We start from the raw sequence: 27,078 nt of genomic DNA, 5'->3' as shown, positions 1-27,078 counted from the left end.
ACTACATGAAAGAAGAATATCAGAACAACACACAGCTCATGGTGGGCATTTGAAAACTGTAACTGCACTCCCCCTTACTCTGTGATGGCCCAAGGTCATCTCTGTAAACATCAGACACGTACTGAGCTCTAAGTAAATGATGGCTCAGGAATTACTCAGATGTGTATGGCTTTCTACCCCCACCCCCCACTAAATGGGTCTGGACTGCATTACTTACTGCCTTGTTGTTACTGCTTTTTACACTTTTCTTCTCACTTTCCTCTTTTCCAGCTTTTATGTACTGCATCTTGTTACTGTCCAAACACCTATCCCTAGCAGTATGCAGCCTTCTTCTAGCTTTCTGTGACTTGAGAAACCAGATAATTAATCTTGTTGGAAATGCACAGAAAATACAGGCACTCATTCCTGAAATATGTCTGTCTTCTCTACAATGAAAGTACATGTCTCAAGTGAAATAATACATGTACCGTATGTGATTAAGCACATATCAATTATATTAATATATTATATCGTATATATTACTAATTATAATCAACTAGATTTTTATACTGTGATAAATTATATGGGCATCTAAATTCCTTACTGTAAAATAAGAAAAATGATACTGCTTGCTTTTTCATGTTTGATGTTAAAATTAAATGAATCTACATTGCTGATGGCGATGGTTGGATGGCATCACAACTCGATGGACATGAGATTGAGCATGCTCTGGGAGTTGGTGATGGACAGGGAAGCCTGGTGTGCTGCAGTCCGTGGGGTAGCAAAGAATAGGACACAACTGAGCAACTGAACTGAACTGACATTGCTGATGAACATGTAAAATGATAGAACTTTTATGGAGAAGTATCTGTCATTATCTAACAAAAATGCATATACATTTCCTTACTGACCCCAGCAATCCCACTTCAAGGAATTTCTCATGAAATATAGCTCCACAATACCACAATATGCAAAATAGTGGCTACAGTACGATTTATCATAGGAAATAACAGGAACAACCAGAGGATCCTTCTTGAATTCTCATGCTATTCTGAAATAATGAAGTCACAAACAGCTATGAAAGAATGATACAAATCTGTACAAACCAACACAGACTGATTTCCATGGCATATTAAGTGAACAAAAACATAAGATGCAGAGTATACTGAATATGTTATCTTTTATATAAAAATAATAGAAAAATAGTTTTTACTTTTTTGCAAAATGAACTATATATAAGAAAGATATATCTGAAATAAATATTTTACAGGTGATTACATTTCTGTATGGATAGGAACAGTATGAAAGAGAGATGCTGGCAATACTTCTCTGAGTATACCTTTTTATAGAGTTCCGAGTTTCAAACAAAGAAACTTTTGATATTAAAAACAATGATATTAAAGCAAAGAGGATGAGGAGAAGGCAAAATTAAAACTGAAATAAATGAACACAATTGGGTATTAAATTGATAATATAACCATCCAGAGAAAAGAATGAACCTTTGGACATGGCTTCTTGACTGCTCAAAGAGAGAAAATCTAAAAAGAAACCCTTTAACCTAATTTAGTAGCTTTCCTGTTTGTTAGGAGGACTGATATTATAATTCTGAAACTACTCGGTATGCATTGTATGATGAAGCCAAAAAAAAAAAAATGTGAAGCTGGGGAACTGGGGTTCTCACTCTGGGTGGAGGTAGATATGTATGGACTGAGAAGAATTCTGAGGGGCTGGATTTGAATTAGTGTGAGTTCATGATTTTTGGTGACTGTATAGAGCTTCTCCATGTCAAAGATGGATGGAGAAGCTCTATACAGTCAGCAAAAACAAGACCAGGAACGGACTGTGGCTCAGATCATGAACTCTTTATTACCAAATTCAGGCTGAAATTGAAGAAAGTGGGGAAAACCACTACACCATTTAGGTATGACCTAAATCAAATACCTTATGACTATAAAGTGGAAGTGAGAAATAGATTTAAGGGAGTAGATCTGATAGACAGAGTGCCTGGTGAACTATGGACAGAGGTTCATGACATTGTACAGGAGACAGGGAGCAAGACCATCCCTAAGAAAAAGAAATGCAAAAAAGCAAAATGGCTGTCTGAGGAGGCCTTACAAATAGCTGTGAAAAGAAGAAAGGCAAAAAGCAAAGGAGAAAAGGAAAGATATACCCATTTGAATGCAGAGTTCCAAAGAATAGCAAGGAGAGATAAGAAAGCCTTCCTCAGTGATCAATGCAAAGAAATAGAGGAAAACAACAGAATGGGAAAGACGAGAGATCTCTTCAAGAAAATCAGAGATACCAAGGGAATATGTCACGCAAAGATGGGCTCAATAAAGGACAAAATGGTATGGACCTAACAGAAGCAGAAGATATTAAGAAGATGTGCAAGAATACACAGAACTGTACAAAAAAGATCTTCATAACCCAGATAATCACAATGTGTGATCACTCCCACTCACCTAGAGCCGGACATCCTGGAATGTGAAGCCAAGTGGGCCTCAGGAAGCATCACTACGAACAAAGCTAGTGGAGGTGATGGAATTCCAGCTGAGCTTTTTCAAATTCTAAAAGATGATGCTGTGAAAGTGCTGCACTCAATATGTCAGCAAATTTGGAAAACTCAGCAGTGGCCACAGGACTGGAAAAGGTCAGTTTTCATTCCAATCCCAAAGAAAGGCAATGCCAAAGAATGCTCAAACTACCGCACAATTGCACTCATCTCACATGCTAGTAAAGTAATGCTCAAAATTCTCCAAGTCAGGCTTCAGCAATATGTGAACCGTGAACTTCCTGATGTTCAAGCTGGTTTTAGAAAAGGCAAAGGAACCAGAGATCAAATTGCCAACATCTGCTGGATCATGGAAAAAGCAAGAGAGTTCCAGAAAAACATCTATTTCTGCTTTATTGACTATGCCAAACCCTTTGACTGTGTGGATCACAATAAACTGTGGAAAATTCTGAAAGAGATGGGAATACCAGACCACCTGACCTGCCTCTTGAGAAACCTGTATACAGGTCAGGAAGCAACAGTTAGAATTGGACATGGAACAACAGACTGGTTCCAAATAGGAAAAGCAGTACGTCAAGGCTGTATATTGTCACTCTGCTTATTTAACTTCTATGCAGAGTACATCATGAGAAACGCTGGGCTCGAGGAAGCACAAGCTGGAATCAAGATTGCCAGGAGAAATATCAATAACTTCAGATATGCAGATGACACCACCCTTATAGCAGAAAGTGAAGAAGAACTAAAGAGCCACTTGATGAAAGTGAAAGAAGAGAGTGAAAAAGTTGGCCTAAAGTTCAACATTCAGAAAACGAAGATCATGGGATTCTGTCCCGTCACTTTATGGCAAATAGATGGGGAAACAGTGGAAACGGTGGCTAACTTTATTTTTCTGGGCTCCAAAGTCACTGCAGATGGTGACTGCAGCCCTGAAATTAAAAGACGCTTGCTCCTTGCAAGAAAAGTTATGACCAACGTAGACAGCAATTTAAAAAGCAGAGACATTACTTTGCCAGCAAAGGTCCATCTAGTTAAGGCTATGGTTTTTCCACTAGTCATGTATGAATGTGAGAGTTGGACTATAAAGAAAGCTGAGCACTGAAAAATTGATGTTTTTTAACTGTGGTGTTGGAGAAGACTCTTGAGGGTCCCTTGGACTGCAAGGAGATCCAACCAGTCCATCCTAAAGGAGATCAGTCCCGGGTGTTCATTGGAGGGACTGATGTTGAAACTGAAACTCCAATACTTTGGCCACCTGATGCGGAGAGCTGACTCATTTGAAAATACCCTGATGCTGGGAAGGATTGAGGGCAGGAGGAGAAGGGGACGAAGAGGATGAGATGGCTGGATGGCATCACTGACACAATGGACATGGGTTTAGGTGGACTCTGGGAGTTGGTGATGGACACGGAGGACTGGCATGCTGCGGTTCATGGGGTTGCAAAGAGTCGGACATGACTGAGCAACTGAACTGAACCGAACATGATTGCTGAGAAAGGTCTGTATAGTCAAAGCTATGGCTTTCTCAGCAGTCATGTAGGGATGTGAGAGGTTGACCATAATGAAGGCGGAGAGCCAAAGAATTGATGCTTTTGAACTGTGGTGCTCGAGAAGGCTCTTGAGAGTCCCTTGGATTGAAAGGAGATCAAACCAGTCAATTGAAACGTAAATCAGACTTCAGTATTCAGAGTTCCCTGGTGGCTCAGATGGTAAAGCATGTGTCTACAATGCAGGAGACCTGGGTCAGGAAGATCCCCTGGGGAAGGAAATGGCAATCCACTCCAGTACTATTGCCTGGAAAATCCCATGGACAGAGGAGCCTGGTAGGCTACAGTCCATGGGGTCACAGAGAGTCAGACACGACTGAGCGACTTCACTTCATTCATTGGAAGGAATGTTGCTGAAGCTTAAGCAATACTTTAGCCATCTGATATGAAGAACTCACTCATTGGAAAAGACCCTGATGCTGGGAAGGACTGAAGGCAAAAGAAGAAGCGGGTGGCAGAGGATGAGACAGTTAGACAGCATTAGCATCATAGATGGTGATGCTCACTGGCTGTGCATTTGAGCAAACTCTGGGAAATAATGGAGGACAGAGGAGGTTGGTGAGCTACAGTCCATAGGGTCACAAAGAGTCAGACATGACTTAGTGACTGAACAACAACAATGTTATCTAATACAGATAAATTATATTCCCCAGCTCTACCTTCTTGAAGAGCCTGGAGGCACATTAAGCACAAATAAGATGCATCTCTTAGTGCCAAAATATTCAATCTCCACTCAATAACACCAGAAATCCTTGGATAAGTGGTTGACTCCAGGTCTAGGGCAGAGACATTACAAGAGTAGTCTGGAATGTTCTGTTGCACCAGAAGCAAAGAAAACTAATGAGACCATGTCAAAAGGACCTAGCAGCCATTAGAAGGGACTCTCACAAGCCATATATGAGACAGTTTGAGCACTGAAAAGAATAATGACAGTGATGGATTTTAATACATGGAGTTAAAAAAAAAAAAGACCCATGAGTCAACAGGGAAAGTAAAAATGGGATGGGGATGAGGAGAGAAAGCTGTGTCATAAAGAAGAATGCAAAACAATACATGTAGAGGGAATGCTAGATTTAAAAACATCCTTTTGCAAATATCAGTAATAGCTGATTCAGGTGAAGATTATCACGGAGTGCTAAAATCTTTGGGTCAAAGTTTTTGGGGAGACCCAGAACTGGCAAAGCGATCCTGAGGAAAAAGAACAAAGCAGGAAGCATAACATTCCCAGACTTCAGACACACTACAAAGTTAAAACAATCAAAACGGCATGGTACTGGCACAAAAACAGACATACAGATCAAGGAAACAGAATAGAGAACCCAGAAATAAACCCACACGCGTAGGGGCAATTAATCGTCAACAAAGGAGGCGAGACTACAAAATGGAAAAAAGACAGACTCTTCATCAAGTAGTGCTGGGAAAGTTGGACTGCTGCATGCAAATCAATGAAGTTAGAACCCGCCCTCACGCCATATACAATGATAAATTCAAAATGACTTAAAGACTTAAACATAAGCTATGACACCATAAAATTCCTAGAAGAGACTGAAGGCAAAAATTCTCTGACATAAATCATACCAATGTCTCCTTAATCTCTCAAGGCAATAGAGATAAAAACAAAACAAAACCAAAAAAAAAAAAACAAATGGCACCTAATCAAACTTACAACCTTTTGCAAAGGAAATGAAACCATAAGTAAAACAAAACACCAACTGCATGCATGCTCAATCACTAAGTTGGTTTTATTCTTTGCAACCCCATGCACTGCAGTGCACCAGGCTCCTGTCCTACATAATGGGAGAAAATATTTGCAAACAATGTAACCAGCAGAGGCTAAATTTCCAAATTATACAAACAGCTTATACAACTTAATGACAAAAAAGAAACAGCCCAACTGAAAAATGGGCAGAAGACCTAAACAGCCATTTCTCCAAAGAAGACATACAAATGGCCAACAAGCAGATGAAAGATGATCAGCATCCCGAATTATTAGAGAAACACAATCAAAACTGCAGTGAGGCACCACCTCACACAAGTCAGAATGGTCATGATGAAAAAGTCTACAAATAACAAATGCGGGAGAGCGTGTGGAGGAAAGGGAACTCCCCTTCACTGCTGGCGGGACTGGGAATTGGTGCCGCCTCTATGGAGAACAGTATGAAGGTTCCTCAGAAAACTAAAAATAAGAGCTGCCATATGATCCAGCAATCCCACTCCTGGGCATGTATCTGGACAAAACTCTAATCCAAAAAGGTACATGCACCCCAAGGTTCACAGCAGCACCATTTACAACAGTCAAGACATAGAGGCAAACTACATGCTCATCCACAGATGGGTGGATGAAGAAATGTGGTATGTTGTGCATGTGTATGTGTGTGTGTGTGTATACGCATACACAATGGAATATCACTCAGCCATAAAAAGAAAAAAAAAAAAACACTGCCACTTGGAGCAAAAGATATTATTGTACTAAGCAAAGTAAGTCAGAAAGGTATGATATCACATAATATCCCTTACGTGTGAAATCTAAAATATGGCACAAATGAACTTGTCTACAAAACAGAAAGAGACTCACAGATACAGAGAACAGACCTGTGGTTGCCAAGCGGGAGATGGGTAGGGAAGAGAAGGACTGCAAGTTTGGGATTAGCAGATGTAAACTATTACATAGAGGATGGTTAAACAACAAGGTCCTACTATATAGCACAGGGGACTATATTCAATATCCTCTGACAAACCATAATGAAAAAGAATATGGAGAAAATATATAAATGTATAACTGAGTCAGTTTGCTGTACAGAAGAAATTAACATTGTAAATCTACCATACTTCATAAAAAATTTTTTTTTAATTCTTGGGGACTAGAGATAAGCTTAAAGATCTCAAAATACCACTGCATAGGAGAGCTAATTTACAAAGAGAAAAGCCGCCACATTTACTCTGAAGAGACTGGGTGGTCCCCACCTTATCTAAGGGACCAACTCAGCATCACCAGTAGAGGGGGTCCCTGAGGTCATGTACCTCTTGACATGCTACAGAGAGAAACCTACGTCACCAACTCATAGAGTATCTTAGCCAAACATGTCTCATATTCTGGTTTGTCAGATAAAATCAGGTTTAATGTTACTGGAAATATGAATGCAGATTGTCTATTTGATTGTTTTAGAATCACTGCAAAATTTCTTAGATGTTCTATGGTATTGTGGGTACAGAGGAGCAAGTCCTTATCATTAACTGTCATGTATACTAAAGAATTTAGGGGTGAGGTGTCATGACTTCTGCCACTTACTTTCAAATAGTTAAAAATATTATGTGTATATTTATATATGTTATTTCCATATCAAATATATCACACACGTGAAAGTGAAAGTGAAAGTTACTCAGTTGTGTCCAACTCTTCGTGACCCCATTGGCTATACAGTCCATGGAATTCTCCAGGCAGAGTGCTGGAGTGGGTAGCTTTTCCCTTCTCCAGGGGATCTTACCAACCCAGGGATCAAACGCAGGTCTCCCACATTGCAGGCAGATTCTTTATCAGCTGAGCCACAAGGGAAGCCCAAGAATACTGGAGTGGGTAGCCTATCCCTTTTCTAGCGGATCTTCCCGACCCAGGAATTGAACCAAGGTCTCCTGTATTGCAGGCAGATTCTTTACCAACTGAGCTGTCAGGGAAGCCCTATATCATACATAGGTATCATATATGCATATGAAAAAGTAGATAGCAAGGTGTTCACTAGTGTTAAGTCTCGTGAAGGGTTTACAGATCTTGCTTATACTCTTCTTCCAATTATTCCATGGTTTTGAAACATTTCAAAGTAAAAATCAAGTATGAATCACAGTATCTAACATGTGTGTCTAGCCCACTGTAGGGCTCAATAAGGGGTAGCCAAAATGAGACCATCATCTATTTTGTTTTCCTTTTTCAGAATCTCAGAGATTCCATTTCACAGTCTTGGCTGTGGTTTGGTTGAAGGCAGAGAAGTAACCACCCAGCAAGCTGAGCTGCAGTTTTTGTCTGAGACATTTGTGAAGAAAAGGGGAAAAAATAAAGAACCTGTTTAGCCTCCTATTAACAACCCCTTCGCAGATGAAACACTGGGGCTCAGTGGCCACAAGCTGTTCTCACCAGTGGCGGGTTACTTCACATGCTCACAAAGGTACTGGGGTGATGGAATTACAAATTCCACACATTTCCCAGAAGACAATTTTGTAGCACAGATGAAACCACCATGACTCCAGCCAGCTCAGCCCGCAAGATGCTTCCTTGGTTACCTGAAGGGGGTTTCAGTTAATGGACTAGAGCTGAGCTCCATCTGCAGCTTGACCTCAACGTCAGTGAGCCCCCAGCAAACAGAGATGGTGCCTCTCCCCTCTTCAGGAGAAATGGAACGTAACCACGGCATGCACAGGGGCCTGTGCTCTTCTGAGACCTTCCTGTAGCCTCCATGCCCCCCGAGGTGGGGCCTCGGGAGAGCTGCAAGCCAGAGGCCTGGTGTCCTGAATGCTGGTGCTTTTACTGTGATGATGTCCTCACAGCTTGGGAGAGCAGAGATGGAGGTGCTGCCATTAATGGTGTGTGATTAAAATTTAATTTCAAAGCATTGCTGTTCTCAGTTTGTTTTGATAAAGACCTTGTGATTGTTTTTTTTTTTTTTTTCTTCCCCCTTGGTGATGAGAAGAAGAAATGGAGAGGCTGGGGCATGCCTTAAAGATGGGACTTGGGATGTGCAGCTGTACACGTAGGTAATCCTCAAAAAGTGGCCCAAGGCAGGCAGAGCATCTTGGCAAGAAATGTCCTGAGCTCTTCCTGGGCTAAACCCTCCTGTTCATCTTCAGCATCCTGAATTTTCATGCTGGTTCCCAACACTGGCGCCCCCTTGTCCAATAACCAGGTCCCCCCACGAACTCTTGTCACTAAACCACCCTGGGCTTTCCTGGTGGCTCTGTCAATAAAGAGACCACCTGCAATGCTGGAGACCCATGTTTGATATCTGGGTTGGGAAGATGCCCTGGAGAAGGAAATGGCTACCCACTCCAGTATTCTTGCTTGGAAAATCTCATGCACAGAGGAGCTCGGTGGGCTACAGTCCATGGAGTCACAAGAGTCAGACAGAACTTAGCAACTAAGCCACCAAACCACCCTACTTGCCCCAACTCTGTGTCTCCTTATTATATAAAATCAAGTTTAATGTTATTGGAAATATGAATGTGGATTGTTTATTTGATTATTTTTAAGTGAATGTGAAATTCTGCCACACTGCCATTCCTTGGATATCGATGTCATTTTTCTATAGCTAAGACAGTGGACACCTACAGCTCTAAAGAGATGGATGGGTGGTTTCTAGGTTGATTGTGCTAGAGGATTCTTTGTCAAGATTTTTTTGGGGGGTGGGGGGACTTAGTGCAAATGTAGTAGCTATATTTAATGAAAACTTAAGAGTCTGATGGACATGATTCTAGTTTCTATACGTGCCATCTTTTCTATGAGCACAATAACCTAGAAGATAAGTGCTATGATTGTCTCCTTTTTTTTTTTTTTAAATAACCACATGGCTGGGGGGTCTTAGTTCCCTGACCAGTGATCAAATATGGGCCCCCAATAGCAGAAGCACAGAGTCCTAACCACTGGATCACCAGAGAATTCCCAATCTATCTCCATTTTTACAGATAAGGAACCCAGGTGCTGAGAGGTTAAACAACTTTCTCCAGGCACATTTGGTTCCAGAGTCTGACTTTTCAGACAGTGTATTAGTCTATGTGCTGTCAAAGGAGCTATTTATCTTTGATACAATGGAGCCAAATCTAGAGAAAGTTCTGGCAGCTTCATTAGAACCCAAATCCAGGGCCACAGAATGAAGCCAAGATGAGATGTCTGACCCTCTATTGGTGGCTGGACGGGAATAGGCTCCCAGGAAGCAGGGCACTAACATCTGACCCAGGTGAGAGCTGTACCCACAGGAGACCGAGGTTCTTTGCAAGACAGGAAGCTGGAGGAACAAGGTGACAGAGGCTGAGTCCCCACCACTGTGCTACCCAGAAGCACAGTCTAGAGAGGCTGTAAAGAGAGTGGCTGCGAGGATGATTTTAAAAGGGACTGGGGAGGGCTTGTTACAAAGGCAGATTTGATAAAACTTCCAGGTCTAGGGTAAGATGAAGGGATCGAGGGACAAGTTAGAAGAGGTTGGAGTGCTTTCCTCTGTACGCTTGTGGTGCTTTGCAGCTGAGGATATGGGTCTTGATCCCACCAGGGACCATCACTCAGGTCTCCCTGTGTTCTAGGAAGTATACCTGAACACAGGGAGAGAAGTCAGTAAAGAGGAGGAAACGAGTTCAATTTTGGATACTTTTTTGAGATGCCTGTAGGACACCCAGGTGAATATGTGGCTCTGGGTGCATTCAATCTGTGTGCCGAGCTCTTTATGTATATTTTCTGATGCTAATTTTTAAGAGAATCCAGAGCCATCTGACTCCAAACTCAACATGTCTCTCAACAGTATGATCGATACACATCTTCTCTTTTGAGAGGCATCAGTGTGGTTAAATGCTGGCACAGCAGGTGGCATAAAGTGAGAGCAGGGATGTGGATGAGCGTGTGTCTGTGGCAGAGGTGTCGCTGTCTAGGGGCACAGGGGCCCCCTGGAGTTGTGTACTGTACAGCCTGCATGGTGTGATCCTGAAGAGCTTAGAGAAGATGCTGATATACTGACAGAGAGACGAAAGATGCTGGAAAAAAATAAACTCTTGCAACTGCTGGGCGTGGCTGCCTGAGCTGGTCCAGCCCTGCCAGTTCCTGAGGGAGCACGCCCACCCTCTGACTCACCATCCTCCTCCGTCTGCACCACCAGCTCCTCGCTCTCCATCCGGCCTTCGGGGTTGGACAGCAGCAGCCGCAGCCGGATGGTCATGAAGGGACGCAGGCCCCGCAGGGTGTAGTGGGAGGAGGTCTGGATGAGCTCCTCGGCCTCGTACTGCTGCTGGTTGAATACGTACTGGTACTGCACCGTGAGGTTGTAGCTGTGGCAGCGGGTTACCGCGTAGCCAAAGGGCTCCCACTGCAGGGTCAGCTGCCGGGCTCGGATGTCCACGATCTCCACGTTCTGTGGGCCGTGCACCGGGTCTGCAAGACACACACACACAAGACATGGGGCTCTGAGCAGGCCATTGGGAAGGCGGGGTGGGGGCTCTGCTAAAACAGGGGAACACAGCTCTCACCAACTCAGCCACTGCCTTCCTGATTTCACCACTTAGAATATAATTTAACTAATCTTTTTCTGTAAAACAAACCTATTATTTAAACACAAGCATCTAAAAGAAAACCTATTTAAAGGGAAAGTCTGAATCACTGGTCATAAATGAATATTAACCATTTGAAAAAAATGCAAAGTTGTTAAAATTGCTGAGGCTCATCAGGGTACCACTGAAGACCATCATGGGTACCACCAACAGCACGCCCAATGCTTTGGGAAAATACTAATTGAGAAGGAAGCTGCAGTTCTGATCTATCTCTTTACATTTCATCTGGCCACACCCCTCCCCTTGAAAAACCAGGCCCCTCTTTTCAGCTCACTGCACTCGAGTGCAGAGAATGCACACTGAGCTGCCTCCTCAACACACAGCACCCAGGCTGTCACTGTGACCAGAGGACAACGCCTTGGAATCTCCTTTCCTTTCACTGAAAACACAATGGATCCTTTTGGAGCCTCCCACAACACCCTTCAACCCTTCCTTCTCTCCTCTCCTTCCTCCACCAGACAGGCCTCTCCAGGGATATCATTCTAAAAAAGACTTGGTGCAACGGTCCAACTCCTAGGCACAGATCTGGACAAAATTATAAATCAAACAGATACGTGCACCCCCATGTTCATAGCAGCACTATTCACAACAGCCAAGACATGGGAGGAACCTAAATGTCCATCAGCAAAGGAACAGATAAAGATGTGGTACAATGGAATACTACTCAGCTATAAAAAAAAAAATGAAATAATGTCATTTGCAGCTAAAGGGATGGACCCAGAGATTATCATCCTAAGTGAAGGAAGTCAGAAAGAGAAAGATAAATACCATATGGTATCACTTACATGTGGAGTCTAAAATATGGCACAAATGAATTTATCTACAAAACAGAAACACACTTACATCCATAAAGAACAGACTTGTGGTTGCCAAGGAGGAGGGTGGCAAGAGATGGAAGAACTGGGAGATGGGATTAGTAGATGCAAACTCTTATATGTAGAAAGAAAGAAGTTCTGCTGAGGAGCACAGGGAACTACATTCAATATCCTATATAAATCATAACAGAAAATAATATGAAAAATAATATATAATTTTAAAAGAAATAAAAATGAAAAACAGGTCTTATTATGCCTTCTCACCCCGGAGCTATCTCCCATTCTATCCCTTCCTACTTATATTGGTCCCAGACCCTCATATATAACAGTGGCCATCTTTATTTTATTATGAATATTCTATTTATACAAATTAAGTAGATGTTTTTGTACAAAAAAGATTATAACAAACAAAACTATTTTTTAAAAATCTCCATATGTAAAGCTCATTCTCTAAGGTTTAGGCATTTATTACAATAGAAACACAACCTCTTTTCTGGTCAGCACACCCCGTAAGCTCCTCCATCAGGTTTTCTTTGCTGGGAGTAGTTAAGCACAGGCTAGAGAGGCAATCAGTGTATTTCCCCCACGCTACCTACAGGGCTTTACCAATTTATATAATCTCCTTGGGTCCATTTTCTATTTCATTTGTTAAATAGAGATAATGATAGTAGTTAACTTTATGCAGGGGATGGCGGGGGGAGCATTAAATGAGGTGTTGTTTGCAAAAGCTCTTAGAATTACACCTGGAATTTAAGCACTCACTATTTGGCAGTTTTTCTTTTGCAGTAAAAGGAAAAGTACTAAAAATAATAACGAGCCCTCGCATGCTGGATCCTCCCAACCACCTTATATGTGGCGGTACTGTGTAGCATCCTTACGCAAAAGGATGAATTCTGTCACCTCTCTGGTCCCCTCAGAGCATGTAGGGGTAAGGCAGCTTCCCCGCCAATGCAGTGATAAAAAGGGAGGGTGGGGAATTCCCTGGTGGTCCAGTGGTCAGGACTCTGCTCTTCCATTGCAAGGAGCATGGGTTTGATCCCTGGTGGGAGAGCTAAGCCAGGGCATGCCACATGGCATGGCCAAAAAGAAAAAAGGAAGGCGATACTGATGGAGCTGAGTCCTCTGATCTGTCTGTGCAGGGCAGATGTCCTGTGACTTGTGTAGGGACACACTTTGAAGTGGTTCTCTTTGGAGAAGGATGCTTAGAAATAAACGTCAGGGAGCCCAGGAGCCAGCCCAGACCTCCGAGGCACTGTTGGGGAGACTGGGGCAGCCTGGCCCTGCTCAACCACTGAGTTCACGGTCACCCTTACAGCCCAATAACTCATGTCACGTAAAGGAAAACCCGTGTCCCCAAAGCAAAGAGATGACACCGAACAAAAGCTGCTATGTGGAGCCCACATGGATTGAACAGTGAGAAGGGAGGTCCCCAGAGCTGGGGAGTTCTGACCTGGTGTGGCTGTTATCGCTGCTCGCTTCACATGAGGACAAACATATAGACAGAGTTAACAGTGAGAAATTCCTTGCCTGGGAAGTCCTGAGCATCCCCCAGCACTGCCTGGCAGAAGCCTTTTTCTTGGCCCAGATGCCAGAACACTGCTGGCAGGGACGCCACCCACCCTGCTCGGAACCTCATGGACCCTCCTCTGGGTATGTCTTCAAAACTGACTTAGAGCTTTGTCCAGCTACATAACTGCCCTCATGCTCTCTTGGCTCACCTTGTTAGAGTGAGATCAGGAACACTTAAGGCCCGTAAAATCCAGGGTTATAACTCTATTTTGTCAAACATCTTAAGATGTACCACAGTCCATGTTAAATACACATTTGGGAATCTCCAATATTTCCTTCACTCCCCGGATAGCTCAGTTGGTAAAGAATCCGCCTGCAATACAGGAGACCCCGGTTCAATTCCTAGGTCAGGAAGATGAGCTTGGAGAAGGGATAGGCTACCCACTCCAGTATTCTTGGCCTTCCCTTGTGGCTCAGCTGGTAAAGAATCCGCCTGCAATGTGGGAGACCTGGGTTTAATCCCTGGGTTGGGAAGGTCCCCTGGAGAGGAGTGGCTATCCACTCCAGTATTCTGGCCTGGAGAAGTCCATGGACTGCATAGTCCATGGGGTGGCAAAGAGTCCGACACGACTAAGTGACTTGCAGTCTCTCACTCAAAACTCCCTTCAAACACTAACGAAACAATAAAAACAAAACAACCTTGATGGCCAGCAGCCTCAGTTTGGGGTTCTATCACCCCCATCACCTTGTGACTCTGTAAGGAAGAAACTGACTGCCAATCCCACTTTATGGATGAATAAACTGAAGCCAGAGAGGTCCAGGAACTTACACAGACTGACAAGAGGTAAGTTCAGCGTGACAGCTTTTTAAAAATTGTCCTCTAGGCTAGAATATAAGCTCTTGGAGAGCAAGGGTGCTCTCTGCTCATCCCTTCAGCCTGTGCCCAGCGTATCAGTTGAAAGGATGCTTTAGTTTGTAAATACCACCACAACCTGTGAAGAAAGTATCACTAGCCTCGTCGTAGAGGAAACCAAAGTTTTGTGAGATGAAAGGATGGGCCCAGAGCCGCCGAGTGAGCGGCACAGCTGAGATCTGAATCTGGGTCCAGGATCTCTGTGTTTCCTCTGTACTGTGATATCAGGAAGGAGAACAAGGAAAGGACATAAAACGAGGCCTGTCATGGTCCTCAGGAATCTGGGGAGAATGTAGTGAGAAATCTTAGAACTGTATAGCGGAAGTGGCTTGATCCATAGGCGCCTAAGGCCCACCGGGGAGGGTGACATGGGCGCTTAATCACAGCGGGGCTAAGCTGAGTAACTGATCCGTCTTCCCACTCCTCACCTTCAGCCACTAGAGTCCTCTCCCCGAGTTCACCTAGGAAGGTGTGCACATAAACACCTTTCTGCTGCTCTTCAAGGAAGGAGCAGACGAGGGCACCTTTTCAAAGAAGGCCAGAGATGTTGCAAGCCTGCCACAGAGCAAAGAGACTCCCTCCCAAAGTGGGAAGGTCAGGGCACAGGAGAAGTGACTTGCTCCCTCTGAAGCAGATGCGACTGACTGTCATCAGACAGGCCACAGGGAATAGCGGAGCTGGGCAGAGCATGGCTTGAAGCCAGACTCTGGCGCTCACTAGCTGTGTGACCTTGGGCAAGGGCACTTCATCTCTGAGCCTCCATTTCTTCGTCTATAAAGTGGAAATTGTTGCACTAATCACAGAGGGCTATTAATGACTACAAAATGAACTGTAAAGAGAGAGAAAATTGCCTCTAACAGTGGGCATCCCTCTTAGAGAGAATGGCCTTTCTTGGGGAAAGACCTTTAGAAGCTTGCTTGGAGTAGAAGCTTCACTCCCAGGGCCTCGGGACCAGTTGTGCTTAGCCTTTAGAGGAAGAGGAAAATGAACTCACTGGCTGCCGGGACTGAATAGGGGAGGAAAAGAGTGAACATGACTGTGGAATCCTGGGTGGAGCCCAAAGGGACTGTTCTCATGGGACTCCCAGTCTTCAACAAGGTCCTCAAGATACCACAAACGGTTGGCTATGATTGGATTTCTCGCGGCTTCTGAGATCTGAATGCCTCACTTGAGCCAAATAAGATCCCACATGGGAACAAAGAGACCAGAGGCAAAGAGGACTTGGAAAAAAATGTCCAGGTGTGTTACTGACACCTTGAAAGATAATGTGAGGCTTTCTCAGGCTATGGAATCAGAGATTCAAGCAAAACTCAGGAAGGAAGGAAGGAAAGTCACTTAGTTGTGTCCGACTCTTTGCAACCCCATGAACTAGCCTACCAGGCTTCTCGGTCCATGGGATTTTCCAGGCAAGAGTACTGGAGTGGGTTGCCATTTCCTTCTCCAGGGGATCTTCCCGACCCAGGGATCGAACCCGGGTCTCCCTCATTGTAGGCAGACGCTTTACCCCTCAGTTCAAGTGGAAAGACAAGAACTTTTATGGCCCTGTGGGTGAGATACGTGTGGGTTGAAAGTGTTCTGTAAGCTCAAGAACTCCCATTCAAGAAAAGGCAAAGCTAGCTATACATTAACCATGGACTGGGCAGCTGCATGCTGAAAACAAGTGTTCAGCAGAGGGAACTGAGATCAGCGAAGGGACATGACTTACCCAGGACCACAAAGCTAAGTCAGTCCCCAGCTTTGGACTCCCGTGGCACTTTACACAACCGTCCAGCCCACTCAGTGCTTGCCGTGCTTTCCAGGAGCTGCTTGTTCTTGTATCCATCACTCCTCCCAGGCTGCAAAGGACCATATGCTGTTTGTCCAGCAACCCAGCACATGGCGCCAGGACTGTCAAGGGGCCCAGTCTGTGTTGGTTAAACTGAGATGAACAGATGGTGATCTGTTTTTGAGAACTGGGCTTGGACCCCCTGACTCCACAATTCTCTGCTCTGTCCCCTACAAGCACATCACCAAGTCTTTAAGGGGAAGGTATCTATTTTTTTTCATTCAAACAAGAGAATGTCCTGAAATCCTACACGATGGAAACTAGTTTTCAAAATGCATGATGGAAGCATTCACGCTTTCACTCTGACCCTCCCAGACCTCGGATGGCAAACCCTGCTTCTGCTCTGGTAATTGCCTACAGCAGGGAGAGTCTCAGGTTTACATTCCAGTTGGTACAAACAAGTTGGAAATTGCTGAGAAAGCCTCGTGTGTGCAGTGGAGATTGGTTTGTTGAATTTATATCCCTCGTGTAAATATGTCCAAGCCCAGAGACCATGGTTTCTGCCTCCAGATAAGGCTCTGCCCATATGACCTTCTTGAGAAAGAGCCTACAAGCCACTGAGATGGCAAACAGTGGGAACAGAGTGTGTCTTATCTGGGAAGCTGGAAAGTCTGCCTCTGATGGACAATCACAGTGGTGTAACCTCTGGGTTCACAGTCTCTATACCTTTAGACGTGGCAGTGGGGGCCCATCCCAAGCCCTATGCACTGGGAGCACACACCGGCCCTCTGCAGACCATGCCCTTCTCCTGGAGCAGGATTCAATGGGCCACTGTGCCTACCTGGTCCCTGTGGACCCACTGGCCCACCTGGACCAGGCTCTGGATGCCTAACACCTCAGAATTCCCTGTCCCAATGGCCCCAAACTCAATTTCAGAGCTTGTCTGAACCTCTTTCCTTGGTTTGGCCATCCAAGGTCAGACCATATTCCATCTGTGTACCCCTAGATCCAAAGGGTGAACAAAGGATGGCTGTTTGGAGGAACAGATCTTTGTGGGCAAGGATGGAGTCAGGTGAAAGAAGGAAAGGGACCACAGGCCTCTGTGTGTGTCTGTGTGTGTGTCTGTGTGTGTGTGTGTCTGTGTGTATGTGTGTGTGTGTCTGTGTGTGTGTCTGTGTGTGTGTGTCTGCGTGTGTGTCTGTGTGTGTGTGTGTATGTCTGTGTGTGTGTCTGTGTGTGTATCTCACTCACATCTTCTGAAGATACCCCTGGAAGGCGAGGTGGACCTCTTCACCTCAGTCACGTGCCTCCTTGCCATGTGAGATCTTACTAAAGTACCATTTCCTCCTGAAGTACCATTTTCAACCCCAAACTCAGAGTGCAACCTGCAACTTACACCCTCCCACCTCCAAATTCCCTAACCAATGTTCATTCTTTGAACCCTATGTTCCTAAAGCAGAGTGTCGCATCCTTGATCCTTTTATACCTCCATGCCCTGCTTGGGTTGCCACTGGCAAATCCCTATTCAGTATATTCAAGGCCTGACTCCAAAGCCACTCTGTCTTTGTAACTCTCTCCAAAAACCTTTTTTGCCCAGGCAGGATCAATCATCAGCTCTTCCCTTTACTGTTTCTTCCACAGTCCTTATCAAATTGCAGATTAATTGTCTGCATGTTCAGTTCACACTCACCCTCTCCCTGCTCACCCGTGAGCACCTAGATCGCTTCCTTTTTATAACTGGAACTTATAAGTGATTAATAACTAAGTATGAGTAAATATAAAAAAGTATGAGATGGCTGAAGACTGAACCAGAATCGAGGCTCTAACATCCTGCAGGGGAAACGCAGCAAGTGAAGGGGTGAATCAGGACTCTCTCTACACTCCAGTTATTAAGGTAATCACGTGGTTAAGTTAGAATTCCAGCTTCTTGTTTTATAGGGACCAAGCTGTTAAGCACCGAGCCCATATCTCCGTACCGACCGAGAGAACAAGTCCACCACAGTAATGCAAAGGCAGGAAGGGAATTTTATTTCTAGCGCGCTAGGGCCCAAGTCTCATCCCACACAGTGGAATCCGACAAGAGCCCCGAACAAAGGAGTATGGCTGCTTATATACAGGCAGTTCTTTGTCTCAATTACAGGGGTAACTGGCATTACATGATTGGCTAGGCAGGATGAGCGCATATCCTGTCTCTTTTGGTTGGTATGTATGGGGAGTTTTCCTAATTTGGTCAAGGGATGCTCTATTAGGAAGACATGACTTAGGTCCTGTGTCGAATATACCTTGCTGAGCCTGTCACGGCCGGAGTTTGACCCCTAACACAAGCCTTCATCCCTTCTGTCAAAGGTAACTGCTGAACAATCTCCTAATGACCTTAATCAAGGCAACATCTTATTTTTTTAAAAAAAGGATTAGCAAAGCAGATTTCTGATTCATGAATTTCCTATGTATTCATCTTAGAATGTGGAGTTGGCTGTAACATATGTACTGTTCAAAGTTGAACCTAAATTGAGATAATTTGGGGGCATAGGGCTGAAAATGTGGAGGTGGATAGCTTGTATGTAAAATTAATTTTTTATCCATTTGGAGATGCAATTTGAGTTCCTTTCAAATTAAATTGCAATGGAGTCCTAGGCAGCTGGAAACATTATTGCCAACATAATTTGATACTGCAAGATCAGTAATACATTGACAGATAGTTCGATGTGACCATTAATTTGCAATTTCTGCATGGAAATGATACACGAAGGGAAAAAAGGTAAAAGGAACAAAATTAAAATCCATCTTCTTTCAGCATGATCCAAACCTGCTCTCATGTTTCCTTTCTGCCACCACCTCTCATTTACTGCAGATGTTTGGTAGAAGATGAGAATTTGTTGACAATTATCACAGACACCCTTATGAAGGTAGGCAAGGACAGGAATCCAGAGGCTTCATTTCGGGATATCGGTACCCTCACCATCCAGGGTCACTGGGTTCTACCTACCCCGGCCACTAAAATCACCCAAAGCTAGAACACGTTATCTTGCGAGAGCTGACTCAGTCGTCATCCTCTTGCAGAGATATCACAGAGGATGTATGTCATTCACATGTTCGTTGGCTCACCCACTACTGAAAAAATGCCCTGGAGGAGGGAGGCATCGTGATGTGGTAAAAAGGAACACTGGCTCTGTCATCACCTGGACCTAAAGCAAGTGACCTGCCCCATCTGCGTCATTTTTCTCATGTGTAAATCAAGAATGGTACTCCCTGCCTTTTAGGGCCATGGGGTGAATTAAGGAGATGGTGTTCACCAAGCTCCTGGATGGTATGTGACACAGCTGTGTTCCCTCAAATACAATTCCCACCTCCAGAAGGGAGGTGAGGCAAGGGAACCACTGAGACAGAACAGGGGTCCTGAAGATGACAGTGGACCCCTGGCCAGGTTCTCGGTCCAGCTGGTGGCTGGGTTCATGCTTTTTCAATGACGGTTTTGAGTTAGCAAGCTCCCATTAACGCATATTTACATGGCTATCTATACTTCCCTTTCTACAAACATGCCTCGGACCACTGAGATGGGACAGGCATTTGGGGATGCTGGGGAATGACACAGACAATTTCTGACCTTCAAGAAATCCATGCTCTAGAGGGGGATGTAGACACGACAACTGTGAAGCGCAGAATGATGACGCCTGATGGAGCTTCTGCAGGGAAGGTGCCAGGCTTCCAGGCAACAAGTGTCAGAAGGACACAGCCTTGCGCTGGAAATTCATCTGAGCCAATTTAGCCATGACTCACGCACAGCCTTACATTCATTTTCACAGAAACCAGAAGCCACCAAAGAAATCTGAGGTGAGTGAAGGTTAACAATGCCTTCATAATGGCATTATTAGGTTATAAATAAAAGCAAGTCCGAGGTCAAATTCTACTACACAGATAAGCATTTATTACACAAACGTATATTAGTAAGCAGAGACAAAACAGCTCATACAATCCATTGTATAAAGTTCAATGAGGCCCTAGCAACCTGTCCTTGTCTTTTTAGGTGATCGGGTTCCTGTCTTGTATGGAGGTTCATTTAAAGCAGTTACGACAGCATTCTCAGGTAGGAGTTGACAAACTTTTCTGGCAAAGGGCTAGATACTAAATCCTTTAAGCTTTGTGGGTCAGACAGTCTCTGTTGTAACTATTTGTCTCTGCTGTCATAATGCAAAGGCAGACACAGACGCTGTGTAGACAACTGGCACGGCTGTGTTCCAATAAAAGCTTATTTACAAAAATAGGGATAGACTGGGAGTTTGGGATTGACATGTACACACTGCTATGTTTTAAAATAAAACGTTTCTCCATTTAAAAAAAGTAAAATAAAGGCAAGAAAGCCAAGTCTGTGGGCTATACTTTGTCCACTTCTGTCCTAAGGGCAGGATCAAGAACCATTACAGACTCATTAGGTAACCAGGGATCCTCCTCATCCAATAGGTGACACAGGACTGTTCAGGAATCACGGTTTGGACACCATCCCTGAGGCCAAGAGTTAGAGGCCTTGCTAGGCTCTCCTGCATCACGTACGTTTGGAAAGCACTCTCATGCTATTTGGCCAACCCGTGTATTTTGAATACTTTCACCAATTAGAGTCCATTTTACAATACTTACGCTAGTCTACAGGTCCCTGATTTCCACCAGAACAATCAATTTCTGGCACTTGGTGTGCTGATCAGCAAAGTGAAGGTTGTGGATCAAGACGTGATATCAGAAGCACCTGGGCACCAGCATGAAAAACACTTATCGACTAAAATACCAGGGGTCCTTTCCTGACCAGTATGGTCTTGATGGGAAGGCTGGCAGCACTGGGTTAGAACCTCACCCAAAACTCATGCATAAGATTCCACTGGTAAATATTTTAGAGTAAATCAGCAACAGTGTAGTGTGGAGTCAAGACGTCAACAAGGGTGTCCTAAAGGAGGCGGCCTTGGGCAAAGGAGAGATATCTAACCAGGTAAAAGTACGAGTTGTGGAGAAATAGAGGTTGAACATAGGGAGAGGGAAGGTTAAGCCCCAGGCAAAGGTGTCAGCATGTTTAAAGTCCAAGATACAAGTGGGACTTCCCTGTGATCCAGGGGCTAAGACCCCACACTCCAAAGCAGGGGGCCAGGGTTTGATCCCTAGTCAGGGAACTAGCTCCCACGTGCTACAACTAAGAGTTTTCATGCAGGAACTAAAGATCCCACATGCTGCAAGGAAGATGGAAGATCCTGAGTGCCGCAACCATGACCCGGTACAGCCTAGTAAATTAATAAAAATAAATACATATTAAAAAATAAAGTGCAAGACACAAGAATAAAGGAGCAAATGGCCATCAAGATGCTGATACACGAACGGACAGGCACTGGGAGCAGCAATCCCTGCCTCCCACAGCAGACCCACACTCCCTGCAGTGATTGTCAGGCCAGTCTGAGTGCTACGCACTATAATGGGCATTATCATTACCTAAGAAGTAACTGAGAACAGTAACTCAGGTAGTTGTAACAGAGATACAGTATTCTTTGCCAAAAGTCAAGCATGGGACAAACTCATCCTCTTAAATATTTTTGAGCTCCTACTATGTGTTAGGCACTACATCACATGTAGGAGTGACCCAAACAGACAAAAATCCTCTCTGCCCTGAAGGGGCTTCCATTCTTGTAGGGAGTAGGGGGTTAAATAATATATGAGATAATCAGAAAATGAGAATGTCAGATGGCAGTAAGTGCTCTAGAGATTCTAGGGAAAAATCAACCAAGTGAATTTGGTTACAATGTAATGAAGGGTAAAACCAGGTCTGGTCCAGCAGCCCTATCCCTTGGGCTCTACAGTTTAGCTGCTCAGGGTGTGGATGGGGAACCAGGAGTCAGACACAGCACAGGTTCAAGAGGCAACCAACTGGCTGGAGTCCATGGACTTCAGGCCCAGGGTGAACCTAACAGCTACAACCCAAGGGCCCTAGGATAGTCACTGAGCCATGGTCTCTTGGTTCCAACATCCTTTCTATACCCTGTTTTGTGATGCTGGGGCTGGTAGTCCATAAAGCACATCTCTGCTTCATCACATGGTTCTATGCTACTCTCTGCCAGTTGGGGGCAATAGACAGTGGTCTCCAACCTTCCTGGCACTGTGTTAGTCCCTCAGTCGCGTCCAGCTCTTTGCAACCCCATGGACTGTGCCTGCCAGGCTCCTCTGTCCATGGAGTTCTCCAGGCAAGGATCCTAGAGTGGGTTGCCATGCCCCTTTCCAGGGGATCTCCCTGACCCAGGGATTGAACCCAGGTCTTCTGCATTGTAGGCACATTCTTTACCATCTGAAACCACCAGGGCAGTAGGGACGGGTTTTGTGGAAGATGATCTTCCCATGGACAGGGGAGCGGATGGTTTTAGGATGATTCAAGTGCACTACATTTGTTATGCTGAGGCTGACCTGACAGGAGGCGGTGGTTAGGTGGTAATGAGAGCGATTGGGAAGCAGCTGTAAATATAGATGAAGCTTCACTTGCTCACAGCTCACCTCCTGCTGTGTGGCCCAGTTCCTAACAGGCCACAGACCAGTATCGGTCTACGGCCAGGGGTTGGGGATCCCTGCTCTAAGAGGAAGAGAGTACTTGCTGTTTCCGTGGGCATCACTCCAATATCGCTTCTTCACCTCAGGGAAGTTCATTCTGTTCCAGCAGTTAGATCTAGTTTGCAGTTCCTCTAACACTTCAAGAGCAGGATTCACTGCAGAACCTCAGAGACACTGCTGCTGCTGCTAAGTCGCATCAGTCGTGTCTGACTTTTCGCGACCCCATGGACTGCAGCCCACCAGGCTCCTCCGTCCATGGGATTTTCCAGGCAAGAGTACTGGAGTGGGGTGCCATTGCCTTCTCCGTCAGAGACTCTAGCAACAGCCAAAAAGTGCTCCTTCTTCCAACTTTTTAAATGCTTCTGATTCCAGCCTGTTCTCTTGTTCTCTCCAGCCCCATTGGTACCTGTCCTCACAGCTGCTATACTGGTATAATACTTTCATTAACAAGAAGTTTCCAAACTTTCATGGTGACCTTGGTGTTACAGTCTTTTTTTTTTTTTTTTTTTCCGCAAAGTTCCTAGCCAAAGAAATACCTAGTAGTTTCATTCACTAGTTGGTCCAAGCAATTTAATAAGTATTTGTAGCCTAACCCTTAGTGAGTCTTCCTGGGTACCTCAAATGGTAAAGAATCTGTCTGCAATGTGGGAGACCTGGGCTCGATCCCTGGGTGGGGAAGCTCCCCTGGAGGAGGGCATGGGAACCCACTCCAGTATTCTTGCCTGGAGCATTCCATGTACAGAGGAGCCTGGCAGGCTACAGTCCATGGCGTCGCAAAGAGTTGGACACAACTGCGAGACTAACACAGACACAGCCACTTAATAGTAGCTTGAGAAAACAATACACAGAAATCAAAAGAAAAAATATTTTAATTTCCTTCTTAAATAACCACAATCACTTATTTATAGGATACCTGCATTTGTCAAGCCCTGCACACCTTATCAAACTGTGGGTTCAGATTAAAAATTGCTCCTCTTGTTGCCTGCCCTATGCTGATTTTCCTGCAATACTTGCTTTTCACCTCAGTAACAACAGCAAGCCCAGCTTTGCAAAGATGTGATGTCACTGAAAGGAATGGAGCCCAACCTAATGGTGAAACTGTGTATCACCTCAACTTAGTGCTTTGTACAATGTCTGACAGATGACTCTGTTTTCCATGCTCATTTAAAACTGAAATTCTAAACACCCTCATGCTGTGCCTTTGTGAGTTCATTGTGGTAGCCTAGGCTGCCTCAGGAAAGTTTGAGAACCACCATGGTGAACTCCTATTAGGCAATCCTCCCTGTTATTAAAGTAAGTGTGTGATGAAATTCAAACTCGACCTTGACTGGTCCGGATGCAGGATCTGAATGCCTGAACTTGATCATTCCCTGCTCCCTGCCCTCCTTTCCCAGGCTCCATTCTGCCTTGGTACCCCTGCCCACAAATCCGATGTGCTAGCTGGCCACACTCTGCTTCCCAGCTCTGGCTCAGACCTGTCTCTTCACTCTTGGCCCCATACAGATGCGCCCACCTGGACAGTTGCTGAGTGAGGAGCAGGGTGGCAGGCCACACCTCCTGCCACAATGGCTCAGGTGTTCAAACGCCAGGAAGAATTAAATGGACACAGGCTCTAGATTGCAGTCTGGAAATAAAAGCTTCAGAAGGCTTAAAAATCACTTCTGTGGCAGAGGAAACTGGGTTGGAGAGAGAGAAGCAATTTCTAAATTACATGGTTTCAGTTTCTGGAGAAAGGAGTTTCAGGGTGGGATGGGGCTTTGCTTCAATTTACACTTAATTCATGGCAAGTCCCCTTGTCCATTGGAAAAAAAAAAACGCCGGGGGGGAAAGCCGGGGGAAAAAAAGCTGGAGAAAGAGTAAAACCTGAAACATCTAATGATTCAAAGCCACCCAGTGCTGAGCCCAGGTAAGGTATATATTACACCTTCTGAACACCACTTGTCCTTGGGACACATAGTCTGGCTGTGAACATCATGAGCCCTGGAATTAGGGAAGAGCCCTTAGTGCACCTAACCTGCCACCACTGTGATACTGGTAAGAAGCCATTTGTAATGTAAATCAAATTATTTCTAGAATATGTCAAACAAACAAAAGTAGTATCTCCTGACTGGATCCTGACAGCCCGTCTCCCAGGATGATCTTGATCTCCCCCAAGGAGTCGCATTAATCTGTAGACACTACTCAGGACTGCTGGACCGTGGAGAGCCCTGCTGTGTCAGCAGCCCCAGAAATGCCTACCAAGCTTTCTTATGATGCCCAAAGCTTAATTTTTTTACTATTTTGTAGACGTACAAGAGTATCATTACACTGAAGGAATCATTTCAAACAAATCCACTGTCAGTGAGAGGTGGCTTATTCTCTGCCGAAGTTTCATTTGAGACTCACCTACACGAGGAGAAAGGATACACGGTGAAGCAAACATTGTCTATCCTGGTCGCCTTGCAGCAGAACAGCAAGAGGGCTTCAGCAGAAGAGCAAGCACAGGACAACAGAAGCTAGAAGACCCATTTACCCCCCGATTATCCATCTCATTCACTCGTGAAGCATGAGCACCTCTCAGCAAAGGCGAGGGGGTAAAATGTTTATATGCTTCATAGCTGGCCCTGCTAACAGAAAGGACCCCTGGTCATGACACTGCGGGATACAATCCTAGCTCAGGCCCTTACAGACGCCATCAAATGATAATCCTCTACATCAGAATCCTGAAGGGATCACTATCCTAGGCATTGGACTTTCAACATCAACATACCCTTTTTTTTTGTTTTTTAAACTTTATATTTTGTACTGGAGTATAGCCAATTAACAATACTGTCTGCAGAAAAGGGACTCAGTCTATATATACAAGTATCCATTCTCCCCTAAACTCCCCTCCCATCCAGGCTGCCACATTACACTGAGCAAAGTTCCCAGGGTATACAGCAGGTCCTTGATAGTTATCCATTTTAAATATAGCAGTATGTACATCTCCATCCGAAATTCAATAACTACCCCTTCCCCAAACCCTTCCCCAGCAACTATAAGTTCATCCTCTAAATCTGTGTGTCTGTTTCTGTTTTCTAAGTAAGTTCATTTGTATAAATATATGAGATCTAGGAAAGGTAACAATCTCCCAAGACAGAATCAAGAAGAAACAAAAATATGACCAGACCAATCACAAGCACTAAAATTGAAACTGATTTGAAAACTCCCAACAAACAAAAGTCCAGGACCTGATGGTTTCATGGGTGAATTTTTTCAAACATTTCTTACAAAATAATTAACACTATCCTTCTAAAACTGGAAAAACTGCAGAGGGAGGAACACTTCCAGACTCATTCTGAGGCCACCATCACCCTGATACCAAAACCAGGTGAAGATACCACAAAAAGAAAGAAAGAAAATTACAGGCCAATATCACCGATGAACACAGATGCAAAAATCCTCAACAAAATCCTAGCACTTTGAGTCCAACAATACATTAAAAAGACCATACACCATGATCATGTGGGGTTCACTCCAGCGATGCAAGGATTTTTCACTATCCATAAATCAATTAATGTGATACACCACATCAATGAAATGAAGAATAACAACTATATGAGCATCTCAATAGATGCAAAAAAAGCGTCTGACAAAATTCAGCACAAAATTTATCAGCGTCTGATAAATTCTCCCCACAAAGTAGGCACAGAAGGAACATACCTCAACATACTAAAGACTATATACAACAATCCTACAGCTAACATCATACTCAATGATAAAAAGTGGAAAGCATTTCCTCTAAGATCACGAACAAGACAAAGATGCCCACTCTCACCACTTTTATTCAACTTATCCTTCTAATTCTGCCTCCATACAACGGGACCTTTTTCTTAGTGTTACCAGTCAAAAGCCATTCCCACTTTCATCTCCCCTTCACCTGCAAATAATCCTTTCTGCTCAGATGCCTGATGTCTTCACCATTTCTCTCTCCTGCCCATCAAAACTTGTTTATGAATTGTATGACCTTGAAAGAATCTCTTTATCCTTCCTAAGTCTCAATTATATATTAATGATATCAAAAGTGACCCTAATGAAACAGATCTCCTAGGATTCTTGTGAGATGAAAATGAAATTATATGTGATCAAATGCAAGTGGGATGTTGCTGTATAACAAGCAGACCCCAAAGTCACTGGTTTATAACAACAGGCATTTGTTC

General features: G+C 44.3%; 1 protein-coding gene across 1 annotated transcript in view; it reads right to left on the bottom strand.

Annotated features, from left to right (window-relative positions):
• Nucleotides 1-10,572: 10,572 nt before the first annotated feature.
• Nucleotides 10,573-27,078, bottom strand: part of LOC120869435 (receptor-type tyrosine-protein phosphatase T-like) — a 310,761-nt gene continuing 294,255 nt past the window's right edge. Inside the window, exons 7-8 of the mRNA XM_040248752.1 lie at nucleotides 10,856-11,152; nucleotides 10,573-10,652 (exon numbers count right to left, since the gene is read on the bottom strand). Coding sequence (XP_040104686.1) covers nucleotides 10,573-10,652; nucleotides 10,856-11,152 — 377 coding nt within the window. The remainder of the gene's footprint in view (nucleotides 10,653-10,855; nucleotides 11,153-27,078) is intronic.

The sequence above is a fragment of the Oryx dammah genome, unplaced genomic scaffold, assembly GCF_014754425.2.
Source record: "Oryx dammah isolate SB20612 unplaced genomic scaffold, SCBI_Odam_1.1 HiC_scaffold_10, whole genome shotgun sequence".
Lineage (NCBI taxonomy): Eukaryota > Metazoa > Chordata > Mammalia > Artiodactyla > Bovidae > Oryx > Oryx dammah.
This window is presented reverse-complemented; position numbering and strand designations above follow the sequence as displayed.